Source organism: Verruconis gallopava (genome assembly GCF_000836295.1).
Source record: "Verruconis gallopava strain CBS 43764 unplaced genomic scaffold supercont1.40, whole genome shotgun sequence".
NCBI classification, from domain to species: Eukaryota; Fungi; Ascomycota; class Dothideomycetes; order Venturiales; family Sympoventuriaceae; genus Verruconis; species Verruconis gallopava.
The window spans coordinates 77,074-93,331 of NW_015622176.1; the positions used below are offsets into that span (position 1 = coordinate 77,074).

At 52.4% G+C, this 16,258-nt stretch overlaps 8 protein-coding genes across 8 annotated transcripts; 6 read left to right on the plus strand and 2 right to left on the minus strand.

Annotated features, from left to right (window-relative positions):
* Window positions 1-13: 13 nt before the first annotated feature.
* On the minus strand, window positions 14-3,123 carry PV09_08375 (uncharacterized protein). Its single transcript, XM_016362257.1, has 3 exons — window positions 1,528-3,123; window positions 1,285-1,408; window positions 14-1,204 (listed from the first exon to the last, which is right to left on the minus strand). Exons 1-3 carry the CDS (start codon window positions 2,670-2,672, stop codon window positions 482-484), a joined length of 1,992 nt encoding a protein of 663 aa, XP_016209892.1. The 5' UTR covers window positions 2,673-3,123; the 3' UTR covers window positions 14-481.
* Window positions 3,124-4,987: 1,864 nt separating this feature from the next.
* Window positions 4,988-7,014, plus strand: PV09_08376 (uncharacterized protein). Its single transcript, XM_016362258.1, has 2 exons — window positions 4,988-5,164; window positions 5,274-7,014. The coding sequence occupies exons 1-2, from the start codon at window positions 5,069-5,071 to the stop codon at window positions 6,903-6,905; spliced, it is 1,728 nt and encodes a 575-aa protein (XP_016209893.1). The 5' UTR covers window positions 4,988-5,068; the 3' UTR covers window positions 6,906-7,014.
* A 601-nt stretch (window positions 7,015-7,615) lies between these two features.
* On the plus strand, window positions 7,616-8,573 carry PV09_08377 (uncharacterized protein; the record flags this gene model as incomplete). The annotated part of the gene is made up of 5 exons (XM_016362259.1): window positions 7,616-7,845; window positions 7,960-8,069; window positions 8,123-8,201; window positions 8,261-8,322; window positions 8,377-8,573. The coding sequence occupies 5 exons, from the start codon at window positions 7,616-7,618 to the stop codon at window positions 8,571-8,573; spliced, it is 678 nt and encodes a 225-aa protein (XP_016209894.1).
* Window positions 8,574-8,857: 284 nt separating this feature from the next.
* Window positions 8,858-9,149, plus strand: PV09_08378 (uncharacterized protein; the record flags this gene model as incomplete). The annotated part of the gene is made up of 2 exons (XM_016362260.1): window positions 8,858-9,058; window positions 9,108-9,149. The coding sequence occupies 2 exons, from the start codon at window positions 8,858-8,860 to the stop codon at window positions 9,147-9,149; spliced, it is 243 nt and encodes an 80-aa protein (XP_016209895.1).
* Window positions 9,150-9,239: 90 nt separating this feature from the next.
* On the plus strand, window positions 9,240-9,449 carry PV09_08379 (uncharacterized protein; the record flags this gene model as incomplete). Its single annotated transcript, XM_016362261.1, has 1 exon — window positions 9,240-9,449. One exon carries the CDS (start codon window positions 9,240-9,242, stop codon window positions 9,447-9,449), a length of 210 nt encoding a protein of 69 aa, XP_016209896.1.
* Window positions 9,450-10,522: 1,073 nt separating this feature from the next.
* On the plus strand, window positions 10,523-11,329 carry PV09_08380 (60S ribosomal protein L32; the record flags this gene model as incomplete). Its single annotated transcript, XM_016362262.1, has 7 exons — window positions 10,523-10,562; window positions 10,649-10,676; window positions 10,731-10,774; window positions 10,827-10,859; window positions 10,914-10,933; window positions 11,044-11,165; window positions 11,221-11,329. The coding sequence occupies 7 exons, from the start codon at window positions 10,523-10,525 to the stop codon at window positions 11,327-11,329; spliced, it is 396 nt and encodes a 131-aa protein (XP_016209897.1).
* Window positions 11,330-11,844: 515 nt separating this feature from the next.
* PV09_08381 (uncharacterized protein) lies at window positions 11,845-14,325 on the plus strand (the record flags this gene model as incomplete). The annotated part of the gene is made up of 3 exons (XM_016362263.1): window positions 11,845-12,025; window positions 12,261-14,230; window positions 14,290-14,325. The coding sequence occupies 3 exons, from the start codon at window positions 11,845-11,847 to the stop codon at window positions 14,323-14,325; spliced, it is 2,187 nt and encodes a 728-aa protein (XP_016209898.1).
* A 136-nt stretch (window positions 14,326-14,461) lies between these two features.
* Window positions 14,462-16,165, minus strand: PV09_08382 (uncharacterized protein). The gene has a single exon (XM_016362264.1). It carries the CDS (start codon window positions 15,968-15,970, stop codon window positions 14,576-14,578), a length of 1,395 nt encoding a protein of 464 aa, XP_016209899.1. The 5' UTR covers window positions 15,971-16,165; the 3' UTR covers window positions 14,462-14,575.
* Between the last annotated feature and the right edge of the window lie 93 nt (window positions 16,166-16,258).

A 16,258-nucleotide genomic window follows, 5' to 3' on the forward strand; every position in this document is an offset into this window, starting at 1 on the left:
GCCCCAGGTCCACGACTTTGCACCACGATACCCCACTGAAATAGCATCATGAATGGAGGATGGTTAGAGAAAACGGTACAAGATCTCGGGAATCTTCCTCAAAAGGAGCAGGCGGGGATTCTATCGACAGGCAAGAACTCTTTGCGCTTATGATCGACACAACAGGAATTTTGTGAAGGGAAACATGCTGTCGAGTCGGTTCGGTTGTGCCGGTCGCCTAGTCCATGCGAATGCTCCAGTCGCCTTACAAAAATCTTGACAGCAAGCTAAAATACAAGTACAATGTTTCCTTTCGTTGCTTCTCCATTGTCACGTTCTCTTCTTCCTCGTTTTTTTTTCAGCCTGTGGACAGCAACGCCAAACGCAGATGCAGAGGCGTGGAGCAGAAGGCCGCCCGTAAACAATTGGATTGCACATGTCGGGGTATCATCTTAATGCAAATAACCCCGCGCTGACCGTTCGTTTTTCTTCTTAATCTGTGCTATGACGATTGCGACCCGCCTGCCACAGAATCCAGGCTCGCGGGAGCCACGTTTCGAGGGCCTCCCGTTGTGCTTCTCCCCGCTCCCCCATCCAGCACAAAAGGTCCAATGTCGTTACGCGGTGTGAGCACCGACTCCGAGTTCAGCGCGCCTCCAGGGGTGAGATCCAGCGTCCTTGCCGCCGCAGGAATGGCTCGCGGCCCTGAAACCGCTGCGGCGCCGCTCGCATCCTCGGAGATATCGACCTGTGTCGCGTGCTCGTCGTCCTCGGGAGGTGTGTCGTCCTCTGAGGAATGTGGTGGGTTGTTGGTGCTCGTTTCGGTCAGACTGAGCGCGTGCAGGGCAAGATTAGACACATCGTCGTCCTCTGAAGAACCGTCCCTGTGACGAGCTGGCTGCATGGCTCGCGGCGTCCTTTGGCCTTCGGGTTCGTCTGAAACGGCTGCTGCTGATGTGTGACCACTGCTGCCACTGTTACTGGGACCCGCTGCCGCAGAAGCACTCTCTGCGGCAGTGCTGGCAGCTATGGCGTCTGCTAGGTCGTCGTCTTCTTGCCAGTCGCCTTCGTCCTCTTCTTGCTCGTCCACCTCGGCCTCGAGGTCTGCAACGGCGCGGCAGTTGGGACACAGGAAGTTGGGCCACGTGTGACCGTTGAGGATGGGCCGAATGCATTTGTAGTGCCAGACATGGGAACAAGGAGCAACGAACAAAGACTGACAGGGCTGCATCACTCTCCGTCAGCTCATCATGTCGTTCTGAACGACGAAGGGAGCAAGCGAAACGCTTGGGGCTGAATACTTACTGCAATAGACATGAGGCAAATAGAGCACTCTGAAGAATTCACTGACGCCGTGTCCGAATCTCGTTGGGAAGTGGCATCCTTCGTACCCTTTTGCCGCGCCAACAATTGCTTATGCGTCTTTTTACTGTTGAAGGTATCAGCGCTGCTCAATTGCAACCTCCCGAGGTTTCTCTTTGGAATAAAAACCAAAAAAATAAAAGAAAAAAAACAGCAGAGTCAGTCTAAGCAATAAGGGCCACGTACTTAAAGTTATTCGGATGCTTCTGCCATCCTCTGTTGCATTCGATCCGTATCTTGACGCACCGGAAGATCATCTCCTCGCCGCCGCGAAAGTCAATGCCCAATTGGATCACGTCGCCGTCGTTCACAGCAAAAGCCCTGCTCTCTTGGCCTGGTGGGCTGAGCCTCACGTGGTTCAAAAACGTGCCGGACGAGGACTTCACGTCACGCACGTACCACTGGTTGTTCTGGCACCAGAACTCGCAGTGTCGTCTGCTGACGACTTTGGACTTGAAGCCCACTGGTGCAGAAGACGGGACACTGCCATTGGCGGGGAGCGAGTCTGGGGCATTCTCACGCTCAGAGTAGCGGCCAACCTTAATGACGGAGTTGGGAGTGGGTAGAGTGCGAGTCACGGCGGGGAAGGACAAGGACGGCCTGTTGGCACGAGGGTCAAAGTGAGGGATGAAGCGGATCGTGGGCAGAGGGTTGGCTCTGGCCTGCGAAGCTGAGTCTGAAGCGTCCGCACTAGAGGAACGGGGGCCGCTCTGCTTGCGCACTGTGAGCACCGGGCCCGTCGTGTCTGCTCGAGAGCGCGTCATTGCAGCACGGGCAGGCGTGGACTCGGCCGGCGTGGTGACGGTGGGCGCAGGAGCCGACGAAGGGGTTTCGTCCGAGGTGCTCTGCTGGCGGATGCGGGAGCGGGGCGTTCCGTCGCTTTTGTTGCCGCTCGGCACCCAACCGCTGGCTGCAGGCGTGGACGCAGTGGAGGACGGTGTCTGAGATGTTGTGGTGGTGGTGGTGGTGGATGTGTTCGTGGTGGTGGCGGTAGCGTTGCGGGCGCTACCCAGTGGGCTCGCGGCTCGTCCGCCTGGTGCTGACGTTGACGTCGAAGGAGGGAAGCCGGCGGATGCGGGAGCTGGCGTGTCGTGGGACGAGGTTTGGTGGCGGACAGAGTCTGACGAGGGCTGACTGCGAGCACGAGGGAATGCTGGCCGAGTGTTGCGTGAGGCAGAGTCGCTGTCGGAACGACCGTGAAGGTTCTGGGTGTAGTTGCGCAGATAGCTCAGGCCCCGAAGGCGGGACGTGCGCGTTGGGGAGGTGGGAGGAGATTGAGCGGTCGTCGCAGTCGTCGTGGACAGCGTGGGCACCGGGGTGGTGGTGAACATACTAATGGAGTGGGAGAATAGAGGACTTGGATTTTATTGTCGAACACGGGGGGAAGGGCGTGGGAGGGCGGTTTGGGAGGACGGGGGAGGCGCCTCGAATTCACCTGATCATTCCTAGTGGTCTCGGTGAGCAGCTGGGACGGCAGTCAACCGGTCACGAACGAGACAGGAAAACACGGCGAGGGCGAGCGTTGCGTGCGTGAGGGCTCGAGGAAGCACAAGACCAAAAGAGCGGCAAAGGGGGGGGCGCATCAAAGCATAGGAGGATGACCGCGGACGGTGTTTCGAGGCATGGGAGATGAGGAAAGGCGACAACATTCCAGGCGGTGGCTGTTGTCAGGGCGCGGACAAGAGAAGCGTTAGCGCAGGAGACTTGGGCGATGCGCAGGCGACGGCTGTGGTGGGTGAGGGGAAGGCAAAATATGGGCGGACGGCCCGCTGCTCGTCACTGGGGGTCCCGCTGGGCCTCGCGGGGTCTTGCCAGCGGCGCCGGAGACGCTGTGCCACGCCCGACTCGTGGCCCCGAACCACGCCCTTCCGTGCAGCGAGCGAAGGACAAACGTGGTCTCTGTGCCGTGCTGCTCCGTGCCGTGCTCCGCCGTGAGGACAGAGCACCTTCGTGGTGGAGTGTCGTGTGCGAGGCGCCGCCTCCGTGTGCACTCTGCGTTCGCAGCTCGCCCTCCGGTTCACGCCAAAAGGAACGAGCTGCAGTAGTACGGCCCAAGCACAGAGCCAAGATCAGACCCAGAGCACGTCCATGCAGGGCACGTAGCATTGGAGAGGGCGACGCTGTTGTGTCGTGCAGCCATTAGCCCGTGGCAGCAAAACACGCCAATGCAGGCCGACGCAAGAGATGGGAATGGCCAGCGAGGGGGCAAGACGCAAGACCGGAGACTACATGGTCGGCGGCTATTAGCAAGCGTGTGATGATGCGGAGGAGGAGGACGATGACGACGGTGCAGAGGAGGGGCTCTGAGCAGGATGAGCATCCAAGCAGAGAGGGCTCGCTGGTGCGCTGGAGGGCATGCACGCGTGTTTTTGTGCGCTTGTCGCCCTCGTTCCCGGTGTCATGCAAAGAGCTCCGTCCAGTGTATTGTGGCGCTTGGTCACCGATATCTGGCCCCAACCAAGCTCGCACGTCGCCCCTTCTATCGCGTTTGTTCTCTGGCCTCCCTTCACACTCGTGTGCTGGCGGAAAAGTGCCAGACCAGCCGAGCGGAGCGACGAACAGAATTGGCGCACGCTGGTGACGATCACTACCGAACCGACTGTGCCAGTCCTGCCAGTCCTGCAACCATCACGACCTCTTTCGCCCGAAGAGGTAAGTTGGTGCTAACTTGACTGGCGTCCTTTTTGTGCACATGTCAGCCTCCGCTACCCGCTCGACGCAGGCCGAGAGCAGTCAGCAACAAAGCAGCTCGAGTGACGTTTCGGTAGACGCCTGGTTGACACATAGGATCGAAAGAGGAGATGCACATGAAGCGGCCGTGCATGGGGACGAGGTCTTCTGCAAGGACGGGTGACCTGCAGGACGCAGTCACGGGAGAACATGCATTCCCACAAGAGACACGCAACACCCAAGGAACACAAACACGCACGCGGTCACATCGCCGCTTTGATGCCTGCAGTCGAACACACGTAGAAACATACACAAGTGCTTGCAAAAAGCCTCCCTCCAGCCGGATCGTACACAAGCGCGGTTGTGCTGCGCTTCGCGAATGAAAGGCTCGCATGCAACGAGCGTTGGCAATGGCCCCGCGTTTCGAAACATTCGTACCAGTCGGAAGCCGGGCAAGCATAAGGACGTATTACACACCTTTGGTCTTTTTACGGTCAGGTGCTGGCAAGGAATTGCGCAAAGAGACGCGGCTGTCCGGCGGTCAGCCTCGTGCGAAACCGGCTCAGCCTGGTCGAAACGAGCGCCAGGCGGACACAAACTGTCACCAGTGGCCTACCACAGGACAAATTCCGCACTTGAAGCCAAGAGAGAACGGGGGCTTGCGTGTGCAATAAGACAAGGGCTCGATCTTCCCCATTGAAGTCAAGAACACTGGGCGCGGAGGGGAGCAAATGCATCTGCGTGCTGTTCCCAAGGATGAGGCTGAGCCCCATATGGTATTCTTTTGTCCAGCGATGGCACTCATGCCCACAACCTAACCTAGAGTTGGTAGAAAGTTATGGAAGCCATCGTTGCCATAAGGAGTGGGAAACCAAAAAGGAGGGCCAGAAGCAGCGGGGCGTGCCAAGCGCGGACGTCTTGGCGGGATGGGCGGAATGGCGGCGGAAACGCCGCGGCCATCCGACGTACGGAAGAGGAAATCCATCAAGAGGCAACTTTTCTGAAGGCGCATTGCGGAGTCGCGCCATCAAACAAACTCCATAATTCACAACGTGCCATGCTGCGACCGGCTGCGACGCGAGCAGCGTCACGGCTGACACGGCATGTTCCCAGGTGCTCAAGGGCGTTCGCCTCTGCCGTGGCAGAAGAGAGGGTGCGTAGACCTATTCAACCCCAAATGGAATCTCCGACGCAGACGGCCTTGCTCTGCACATCGCTACAATCATCCTTTGCAGGTTGAAACTGACCGGAGATCTGTGCAGGACCCCGTTGACCTCAATGAGATAACCACACTCCCTAATGGCGTCCGCGTCGTATCCGAGGCCCTCGCTGGCCATTTTTCAGGCATCGGCGTGTACATTGATGCCGGATCTCGCTACGAGAATGAGCATCTGTCGGGTGTGTCTCACATAATGGACCGCCTTGCCTTCAAATCCACAACAAAGCGCTCCGGCGACGAGATGCTAGAGTCAATCGAGACCTTGGGCGGCAACATACAGTGTGCCTCGTCGCGCGAGTCGCTGATGTATCAGTCCGCCACGTTCAACTCCGCCGTCTCCACCACCGTCGCGCTGCTTGCGGAGACGATACGCGACCCCAAGATCACGGACAGCGAGATCGAGCAGCAGCTTGCGACTGCCGACTACGAGATCAACGAAATCTGGGCCAAGCCTGAGCTCATTCTCCCCGAACTTGTCCACGTGGCGGCCTATCGGGACAACACCCTCGGACATCCGTTGCTCTGCCCCAAGGAGAGATTGCCGTACATAAACCGTACCGTTATAGACCAGTACAGACGGCTACTGTACAAGCCAGAGAGAATGGTGGTAGCCTTTGCGGGTGTGGATCATTTGACCGCCGTACGGTTGACGGAACAGTATTTCGGCGATATGAAACGCGGCGAGGGAGCCGTGTTGCCTTTGCTGAATGCCGATGGCTCGGTTGCGACGTCGCAAAACGCTCCGCTATCGAATGCAGATGCATCGGCGTCGGCATCGTCATCCTCATCACACCAGTCTCTGCCTACATCGGCTGTGCAGAACGAGTCGCGTCTTCTAGATAAGATCCCATTCATCAAAAACCTCTCTACCTCAGCATCTCGCTCTGCCTCCGTGAGCAACCCATCTACCTTCACTCCACCAGACCTCACGGAGCCCTCCCACTACACCGGCGGCTTCTTGTCACTACCCGCAATTCCTCCTCCCCTCAATCCAGCCCTACCCCGATTGTCCCACATCCACCTCGCTTTCGAGGGCCTTCCCATCTCACACGATGACATCTACGCTCTTGCAACTCTGCAGACGCTTCTCGGTGGCGGCGGCTCCTTCTCTGCAGGTGGTCCTGGCAAGGGAATGTACTCTCGCTTGTACACCAACGTGCTCAACCAGCACGGTTGGGTCGAGTCTTGCGTTGCCTTCAACCACTCCTACTCCGACTCCGGCTTGTTCGGCATCTCAGCCTCATGCGCACCCGCTCACGTGGCCAACATGCTCGAGGTCATGTGTCGGGAGCTGAGCGCACTCGGCTCGGAAACGGGCTGGCAGCGCCTCAAGGAGGGCGAGGTCGGACGCGCAAAGAACCAGCTCAAGAGCAACCTGCTCATGAATCTGGAGTCGCGCATGGTCGAGCTCGAGGACCTGGGAAGGCAGGTCCAGATGCACGGCCGCAAGATCGGCGTCAAGGAGATGTGCGACAAGGTGGACAGGCTGACGATCGCGGACCTCCGACGGGTGGCACGGCAGGTCTTTGGCGGCGAGGTAAGAAACGCTGGCGGCGGGAGCGGAGCCCCCACGGTGGTGCTGCAGGAGGGCGACGAGGAGGGTTTCAAGAGGAAGGACTTCGAGTGGGCCGAGATCCAAGACAGGATCGCGCGCTGGAAGTTGGGCAGGCGCTAGGCCATCGGGCATCGACGTTTTTAATTAAGCGATGTAGAATAGCACCTCATGTAAGAATAGACAGAGATCCTTCTTCAAGCACATGTGAAGCTTTGCGTTTGCGGCAACATTCTTCGTCTTCCCTTTTCCTTTCCCCGTTCTCTCCTCCACCCCCTTCCTTCAATTAGCACTTTTGCCAGTTGTCATTGTCGAGGCCAGGCGATGGTCCAAAAGAAGCGTCGAGAGAAGCCAAAAATAAAGGAACCGCCATGTAGTAAAACTACCGTCCTTTACAAAAGCACGTCCGGTCGCTAGCTTGCGCGCAATGAGAGCCGTCGCAGTGTTGAGGGTTTTTTTTTTTTTTTTTTTTTTTTTTTTTTTTTTTTCAGTGCAACAAAAGAATCGCCATTGTAGACCCGCCGTACTTGTTCTTCTCTCTACTGAGTTTCCTTGAACCTGCTCCTGGTTTACGTTACGGACTCTGTACTTCCGCAGGTCCGGAGTAGCCGTCTCCGGGGTCCTGCTCGCATGGCTTTTTTGATGTTCGAAAATTTCGCAAGCATTTTATCCGAATCGATTGTTGTAGTGCTGGCTGATGTCCCCATTACTGGTTGTGTCGGAGGTCCTCACTGATTAGCTTTGACTTCATTCCGAATTTTTGGGTTGCTTCTTGACATTTGGACATCTTACCTCTCGAGCAATTATTCTGCCAGATCACGCGTTAAGAAACCATGTCTCCAGCATTGAAGCGCGCCATTCGTGTAGGCGAAGCATCGAGAGGCTTTTCTGACAGAGTACATGCCGTCTCTCAGCTTGCCAAAGGAGGTGAATGCGATGTCATCATGGGCGACTGCATGTCCGAGAATACCATGACGCTGCATGGCGCTGGCAAGATTACGAATAAGAAAAAGAACTCATCAGTCGCAAATGCTCCCATCGAGCAGTTGGCCAAAGAAGCCATGTTTGCTCTCAGAACTTCGTCGACTGTTTCATACCCGCTATTCCGCACCTCGCCGCCAAATTGAGTAAAGCTTGCCGTCAACGCAGGCGCAAGTGACACCGAGATCCTCGCCAGATACGTGGTCAAGCTGTGCGAGGATGCCGGCTGTCCAATGAAAGTGGCCTGGGTAGAGGGTGACGACGTTACCGACACGATCCATAGGCTCGTGAGCGAAGGCTTGAAGAGTGGGGATTTGAGCCCGTGTGTGCGCAAGCTTATTTGGGAGGACTTGAAATAGCCGCTGCGTTCAAAGAAGACGCCGACATAGTTATTTGCGGGCGCGTTGCGGATGCGGCACCAGCGATAGGAGCAGCTGCGTATGTGTGCAAGTCCAACAGGGAGCGGGACTTAGACTAACCCATACATTATCGAATAGATGGTGGCACAAATGGACGCCGGAGATGTTTGATAAGCTTCCAGGTGCTCTCGTCATTGGCCGTATGTAATCGACGTTTCGAGCAAGTCCAAAACAGCTAACTATACCCGACGTAGATCTTATCGAATGTTCGTCATCAGTCTGTGGTGGTTACTATTCAGCATTTAAGGACCTCTTGAAGACCGGTAAACATCTCAATGTTGGCTTTCCAATTGCTCACATCGACAGCAAAGGAGAGTGCATCCTCACAAAGGAGAAGAGCACCGATGGATGTATTACTGTTGGTTCGGTAACGCCACAGTTTGTTGCATAAGATACAAGGCCCGCTCTACTACAATTGCGACGTAACAGCCGATCTGGAAGGTATCCGAATGGAACAGATAGGGGAGGATCAGGTAAATATTTCAGGGGTGAGAGGGTTGCCACCTCCCCCAACCACTCAAGTTGGGCACGTAATACAATACCCAGTGAATGAGATGAGGCTAACTGGTGTAGTATCACCGCTCCTGCTGGCTGTCAGGCGGAAAATCATATCTACCTTGTCGGCTTGGACATTGAAGAAAAGGCAGCCTTGCGGAGGCTCAGATCCGCAAAGTCATGGGCGAACAGATTATTGAAAAATGTTCCTTGCTTAAGTTTCACGTGAACGGGTCGTCTCTCATCAACGCAAAGAACCAAGATGTAGCCACCGTTGATTTCTGGATCTTTGCTCAGACCACCGATCGAGATCTGCTCCGTATGGAGAACCCGTACGGTCTATTACGACTGTGTATGACCACTTTTCTCGAGGGCGTTCCCGTATGTTCTTTTACACTCTAAATTATGAGCCGTGATTGACTTGGGACAGGGAGCGTCTCTTGGTAACGACTTCCGTTTGTCGGAAGGTTAACCGTACTACGAATACTGGGTCGCTCGGCTACCGCAGTCTGAGCTAAATCATCGCGTTCATTGTCTATTTGGGGCCAAAAAGTTCATCACCATGCCACATCCAAAACAGACGCAAAAGTATCTTCGTCAGCAAAAGCCGTACGAGACAAAGGATCCGGTGAATCTGTCTTCCTTTGGAAAGATGGTTCATGCTCCCCTGGGCTATATCGTGCTTGGGCAAGGCGGAGACAAAGCTGCAGACTGCAACAATGGGTTCTTCGTCCGTCATGATGACGAATGGGACTGGCTGCGGAGCTTTTGACCATCAATAAAACTAAGGAGCTTTTAGGCCCCGAGGGGTACAAAGGAAAGCCCATTGATCACTTTGAGATACCTCATCTGCGCTCAATACATTTTTTGCTCCACGACCATCTTGACAGGGGATTCAACTTCTGCTCGACGTACGACACGCTTGGGAAAAATTACATGGAGTACTTGAGGGCCAAGACTGCAGATCTTCCTATAAAGTTTCGGATCGTGGAAGGGTATAGAGAGTATCTCGTCGTTAGAATGTCGTCGCTGTCAATTCAATATCCCTTTACGCACCCTACTACGCTCAGAACCGATGTTGTATCACTCTTGGCCGTGTTTTGCTTAAAAAAAAGCATAATTGCATGGCTGAATTCATCGTTTAGTGGAAATTTCTTCCGTTCTAGTGTGAAGTAATCGCCAGTAACCGGTTATCTCGAAGTCAACAGTGTGAACAACGCAATGCTACACGGTCAGGTAAGTCTTTCGACTTCCAATGTAGATGAATTATGATATACTACATGGATTTGCCTCGAACTAGCCATACAATGTCGGAAGATCAAACTCCTGGGCCTGCCGAGGTCGTGTTGCTCGATGCTGTCGCCAACAAATTCCAGGATCTAAAAGGCTCGAATTCAATCTACAGTCTCACTTACCCGAGGAAAAACATTAGAGGTTGGAGTTTTCTCACGCATCATGGCTTCTTAAAATTGACGATGTTCAAGGCGCGTGGTACATCAAGACGCTTCTACAGATTACACGAAGAAAATATCGCGGACAGGCGGAAAGGACGGAGTTATGTTTCTGAAGATACAAGGAAGATCGATTCAGACCATTATCAACACCAAAGCGAAGGAAAAGTAGAACAAGTAAAAGAACAGCGGTTTTTGATGTCGCTAAACAAAGATTTTTGTTCATGTTCGGTGAAAGTGGTGGTGGTGAACGACAGTGCACGTGCACTTGCGCTAGTGCGGAAGAGGCTTAGCTTTTCCTCTCAACTGCACACCAGAATTTCGCAAAGACTCTGTTCAACATTTGAACGAACGAACAACCCAGCTCGCCACACCTTCGCATACCACCGCCAAAATGGTCTCCGCGAAGAAGCACATTCCTATTGTCAAGAAGCGTACGTTCGATTGCCTCGCTGCTCAGTACATGGTCGGAAAAATGTTTGGCATAAGGACGTAAAGCTAATTTGTGTGTGAACGACAGGCACTGCGCGCTTCAACCGACACCAGAGGTATAACACACCAAAAGATTGAGCGGCCCGGAAAATAATACTGACGGTGGACAGCGACCGCTTCAAGTGCGTTGATCCGTCATGGAGGAAGCCGAAGGGTGAGAATTGACATGGGAATGTTTGTCGGGAATGGACGTTGATGATTTGAAGGTATCGACAACCGCGTTCGTCGACGATTCAAGGGTGCGTAAAATTCTCCTAATTCTGCATCTGAACAACAGCTAATCAAGGAATTAGGCCAAGCTCCTATGCCAAAGGCAAGTTGACATCCATCGCGGAAGCCACCCACCAATTGTGTCGAACATCGAGCATAAAGCGGATGGCGATCCCCGCGTGATGGACGACTCACTAACACGCAGATTAATAGATTGGCTATGGCAGCAACAAGAAGACTAAGCACCTGACTCCTTCCGGCCACAAGATCTTCCTTGTCAACAACGCTAGCGATGTTGACCTCCTCCTTATGCACAACCAGACTTACGCTGCAGAGTACGGCCTGCCTATTCACTGTGAACATGCTGGCAGAGATCTAATTGGCACGCAGGATCGCACACGCAGTGTCGGCACGGAAGAGAATCGAGATCATCGCGAAAGCGAAATCGCTGGGCGTTAAGGTTACGAACGCGAAGGCCAAGGTCACCACCGAATCATAAAAGTGTGTGTATGGATGATATGTGGGAGCAAACAGCGGTCTGCATGGGTCATTATGGAGTTTTTTTCATCTTCCGAGTCGCATTCCGCCCCGAAGAGGGCGGGCGGCTCTTGGGCATGTGTATCTCATGGGATAAAGGAACTCTGAGATGAGAGACAAAAATGCAATCTCTTGACTGCCAAGTCCTGATTGTCCGTAATTTTTGCTATCGAGCCTCAAGTTTTGTCGCTACGTTTTCGTAAGATGGAAATCGTCCACGTGACTCCGCGCTATGTCGCATCGCGAAGCTTTTTGGCATCACACGTCGCGTCTGCTTCGTAGGCCGCTTTTTACCGAGATATTTCATGAAATAAATTTCTTGTAATTCTGCTACCATCTAGTGTCTTCATATCCAATGCGCCAGTCAGGCTATGGCCATCTGAGTCTAGGGTTTTCTTCCACGTTTGCGTCGGCACTTGCTTTCTGGCTATCCGCTCCGCATTATAACCTTTTTATCCGCAAATACCGGCCGTGACAATGGCCCGAACCAAAAGGCAGGCTCGTCTTGCTTTCAGTCCAGTACATACGTCGTCGCCATCGAACTCGCACGCAATTCAGGAACATGGGCAACGCAAATATGCAAAAGTCTCGTATGAAGGTTCACAACATGACAAGAAGCGGAGGCGTCTGGACCTTAGCGATGACGATGTAATACAAGGTGTGTTCGACGCTTTCTCTAGCACCTATTTCATTCAAGGAGCAGTCACAATTGTGCGCATTGGTAGAGGTTCAGCGCAAATATTCACGAAGATCCGAAGCAAGCGTTTGCTCGCCGCAGGAAGTTAGACATTACTTTTTCTACAAAGCGACAACCTCCTAGATCTTAATATTCTACGCAGAATAGTAAGGCGAGATACTTGCGGAGAACTATTGCTGACAGGGTTACCATACAGAGCTTGGATTCCCAACGCCGGACAAGTCTTCACAACTCCCCCCGCCGTCAAACCCTCCTAATGCATCATTACTATCAGATATCCATCTCGAAAGTGAATCCGTATCATCTTCGGCCAGATTGTCTGGACCTTGGGGAAAGAGACGCGCGAAACAGGGCAGACTGAACTTTTCGAACCATATCGGCACCAAGCTAGAAGAAAGTGAGAAGGAGAATAACGATGGCAGTCGAAGCGATTCATCCAGTGGCAGTGATAGAATAAGCCGTGTCTATTCAAATACTAACAAGAGAAGAACTTCTGGACATAAGAGTGGCATATTCTCTTCTCAGAAACAGAGAAGTCAGCCTTCTGACAACGATCAGTCCGAGGATGAAGCTTTGTCATCAGCACATTCCACTTCAGACCAAAGTTCGTCATTAAAGCGACTTCGAAAGGGTACTCGCGGTTCGCAGACTGAGTCTAGCACAAGACGACCGCACAAAGAACCATTTGATCCCAAAGAGTCTAATGCAAAATCGTCGGCGACCTCTACCAGGCGTCAAATTTCGCAGATCAATGTGGATTTTGCAGAGTCTGAGTCTTCTGGAGATGACGCTCCTGAGCTGTACTCTTCTCCTACAAATAAGCGCAAGTCTAAAAAGGAGCTGTTCAAGAATGATGGTTTCGTTGTTTTCTCAGATAGTGATGAGACTTTCGACGCCATGTCCAAGGCCGAAACAAAGCCTCGGAAAGGTCGATTATTACAACGTCGGAGAGAATCAACCAAGAGTGAGCAGAGCGATGTCGAGGAGGTTGAGAAACCACGTAGAAGAAGATTAAAGCGTAAACCACGCACGTTTACTCTTCAGGAGCAAGAAGACTTGGAAGAAGACCTCGAGTTTTTGCAAAGCAGTCCACCAAGTGCGAACGCGTCTTCAGTGGCAAGGAAGGCAAATCCTAGACTCGTGGCCCTCGAAGCATTAAAGCGAAAGCGTGCAGGTCTTGATCCTACAGGTCCAACAACGTCTCGGCCAGATGATGCCAAAAGTCAAGGCTATTTTGTTAGCGACGCGTCCGATGACGAGTCTGCCAATGGACAAGACGAGCACGATGAAAATGAGTCCATCACCTCGGCCACAGCTAGCAGACATGCATTCGCTCCCGAAGATGAAGATGACGACTTCATAGTCGAAGACGACGAAGATGAGCCATTAGGTGCACCTGACGACGATATCGAACTTCCCATCTATCTCACCGGCATTACGCGCATGAAGCCGAAACAGCTCTTCCGGTATGCTGTTGAGTGGATGGTCCAGAAGAAGCTCAATCCTGCCTACAGTCAGGACCGGGAAATCTACGCAATAACATTTAAGAAACTCAATGACGAGGTCAAAGGTCTCGCGGGTAGTACATTCACGTCAAGCGCATGGACGCGCGATTTTACTATTAGCCTGCAGGCTCGTCCGGGCATTGAACTTACTGAGATGGGTGGGCTTGGAATGGGGTTAGAATTGGACAAATGTCAGGCCTGCAATCGCAGTGGTCATCCTGCGACTTTTCAAATTAAGTTCACAGGTCGTCCATACAATCCTGAGACACTTGAGCCACTTGAACAAGACGGATACTCTGATTACGAGTCAAATGATAATGAAAGTGATGGATCGTCTATCTCACGTGAAGAATTTGATGCAAAGGACAGGCTTGTTCCATCAGCTTCGCGCACTTACAATGTGGGCCGCTTTTGTAAAGACAATGCTCTAACTGCACACGCACTCGAACATTGGAAGTACCAACTTAACAGTTGGATCGTGGATTGGTTAGAGAATGAAGGGTATTTGACTGATAAGAAAATTGTGAAGAGAGACCGTTGGGATGAACCTAGACGGAGAAAGTATGCGAAGAAGGTTGTTGAAACAATGGAAGCGACTGGTCAAATTAAAGCTTTGTGGAGGCAGTTTAGGGACGAGGTCGATGGGGCGAGAGGGATGAAGGTCTGTTAATTTCCTCAATTCTCTTCAGTGTGAAGTTCGGTGGCTAACGTTCCAAATAGTCTGGATGGACCGGCGCTCAGGACAATGACTATTAAAGGCAGAGATGGATACTCTTACGAATCAAGTCAAAAGATGAAAGTAACCACGTCACAAACCGCTGTAGGGATTGCAAACGAAAAGCAGGAGATGAAGTTCTGGCTTCAAAACGTTAAAGACTGAATGAAACATTTTGCGCGCGTTGCAATCGTCGCCACTTGCTTTTAGAGCTAGAGAGCTCTCGCGCGAGTATAACTGGTGACTTCAAATGGCAACCAGAGAATGACCTGTCAGGAAGGATGACGGGGGTCATGTACTTCCAAAAGAGAGATACGCGCGACCGAATGTCGTTCGAAAAGTCATGTTGCTCCCACCCTGACCTTTAAGAGCCTTCACCCATCGACCAACTACTCCTTTCGAGCCTTCCTTGATATGATCAAGCTTGCCTTCGACCCTGATACTGCCAACCGTTGTTTCTCCGTACAAGCTCCCTTCCCACTGTTCAGGATACTGCATTCTTAATTGCCCTGCAGTCGTCACATGTGTGCTTCTGAGGTTGCCGATTGAGGTAATGTGGCTTTTTTCAGGAATTACCAAGCGAAAATGTTGACTGCCGAGGGTGCTGTTCGTTATGAGTGTTGAAAAATTAGTTACCAGGTAAGGAAGAATATCCGCATCGATACTACCACTGCTTGACTTGATCGACGTTTCTGCTCCCAGTAGGTAGCGGCCTCGGACAGATCCCGTTTCAGTCGCTATCGTAGTGAAATACGGACGCTCAAATATATGTCCAAATCCGGCATACGGGTATTCTACATGTATCAACCCGCTCTCGGAGGTTATGTCCAAAATGCTGGGCACGTCGGTCCTTGACATGGCGCTGATAGGGGCTATTGATGCGACGACAGCACCAAAATTGGTGCGGATGTTGAGTGAGTCTTCTACGGTGTAGTTTCCAAATACAGAGCCGTAGCGCATATGAATTGAGGTATGCGAAGATTGGAAAGGCGCCTCTACTCTCAATGTTCCGAACGTTACTGATATCGATGTTTGCACGACCCTGAGGTCAATGCCTTCTTGTACCAATACTTGACTTACCGAGGCGTCTAAGCCAAGATGTTGCAGTTCTGTACCTGGTCGAACGAAGACATCAATGACGAAGTCGAGGCACCAACGATTTGGAGCTGAACTATCGTTTGCCTTAGCAGGAAATGTGACGAGCAATGACTCCTCAAGCTGTTCAATCTGTGTCTTCTGGATGATGGATTCAGACGACGAGTTGAGAGAAATGTCGACCCGAATGTCAGCACTTTGATCGGCTTTGCCAGGGCGAAAGAAAATGCTGCCATTCACATTCGAATCCCACGGAGCATCGTTGGCGAACAAGCCAAACCCTTCCAGAAGAGAAAAGCTTGTCAGGTTTTTGAACTCATAAGTCTCCGAGCGCTCGCTCAGGCTTGGGCAATACTTCCTCTCGGTATCAATTCCCGTTGGTAAAGGCGTCTGTTGACAATCAATATCAGAGCCGCTTTGAGGACATTCTCCACTCACTCCAGCTCTGAAAAACGACCTGGACACCTGAAGGAATACAAAACCAACGGCTGCAGTAGCAAATACAACGTGGCATGCTCTCTTGAAGCATGAGGAATTATGGGGACGCTCCAGCCGAAAAGGCCCAGGACGCAGTTCGCTTTTGCCTCCCATTTCAAAGCCAAATCAATAGAAGATCAGTCGCTGCAGTAAAATTTGTTCTTCTCGTCGCTTCTCTTCTTGGTTCGAGCGTCCTTCTCCAAGATCGCTTTTGTGTTCCCGCATACGTTCCAGGCAGCCATGTTTTCACATGCATGATTGGACTAAGCATATATGCTTGCAACAAATAGGATGTTTTTTTCCTGCTCCATCAAGATCACGCACACGTCGTAGATGCGTGGTAAAGTGGTGGAAAACTGCAAAAACTGAACGGAGAGAAGATATCACGTGGCTGAATATAAT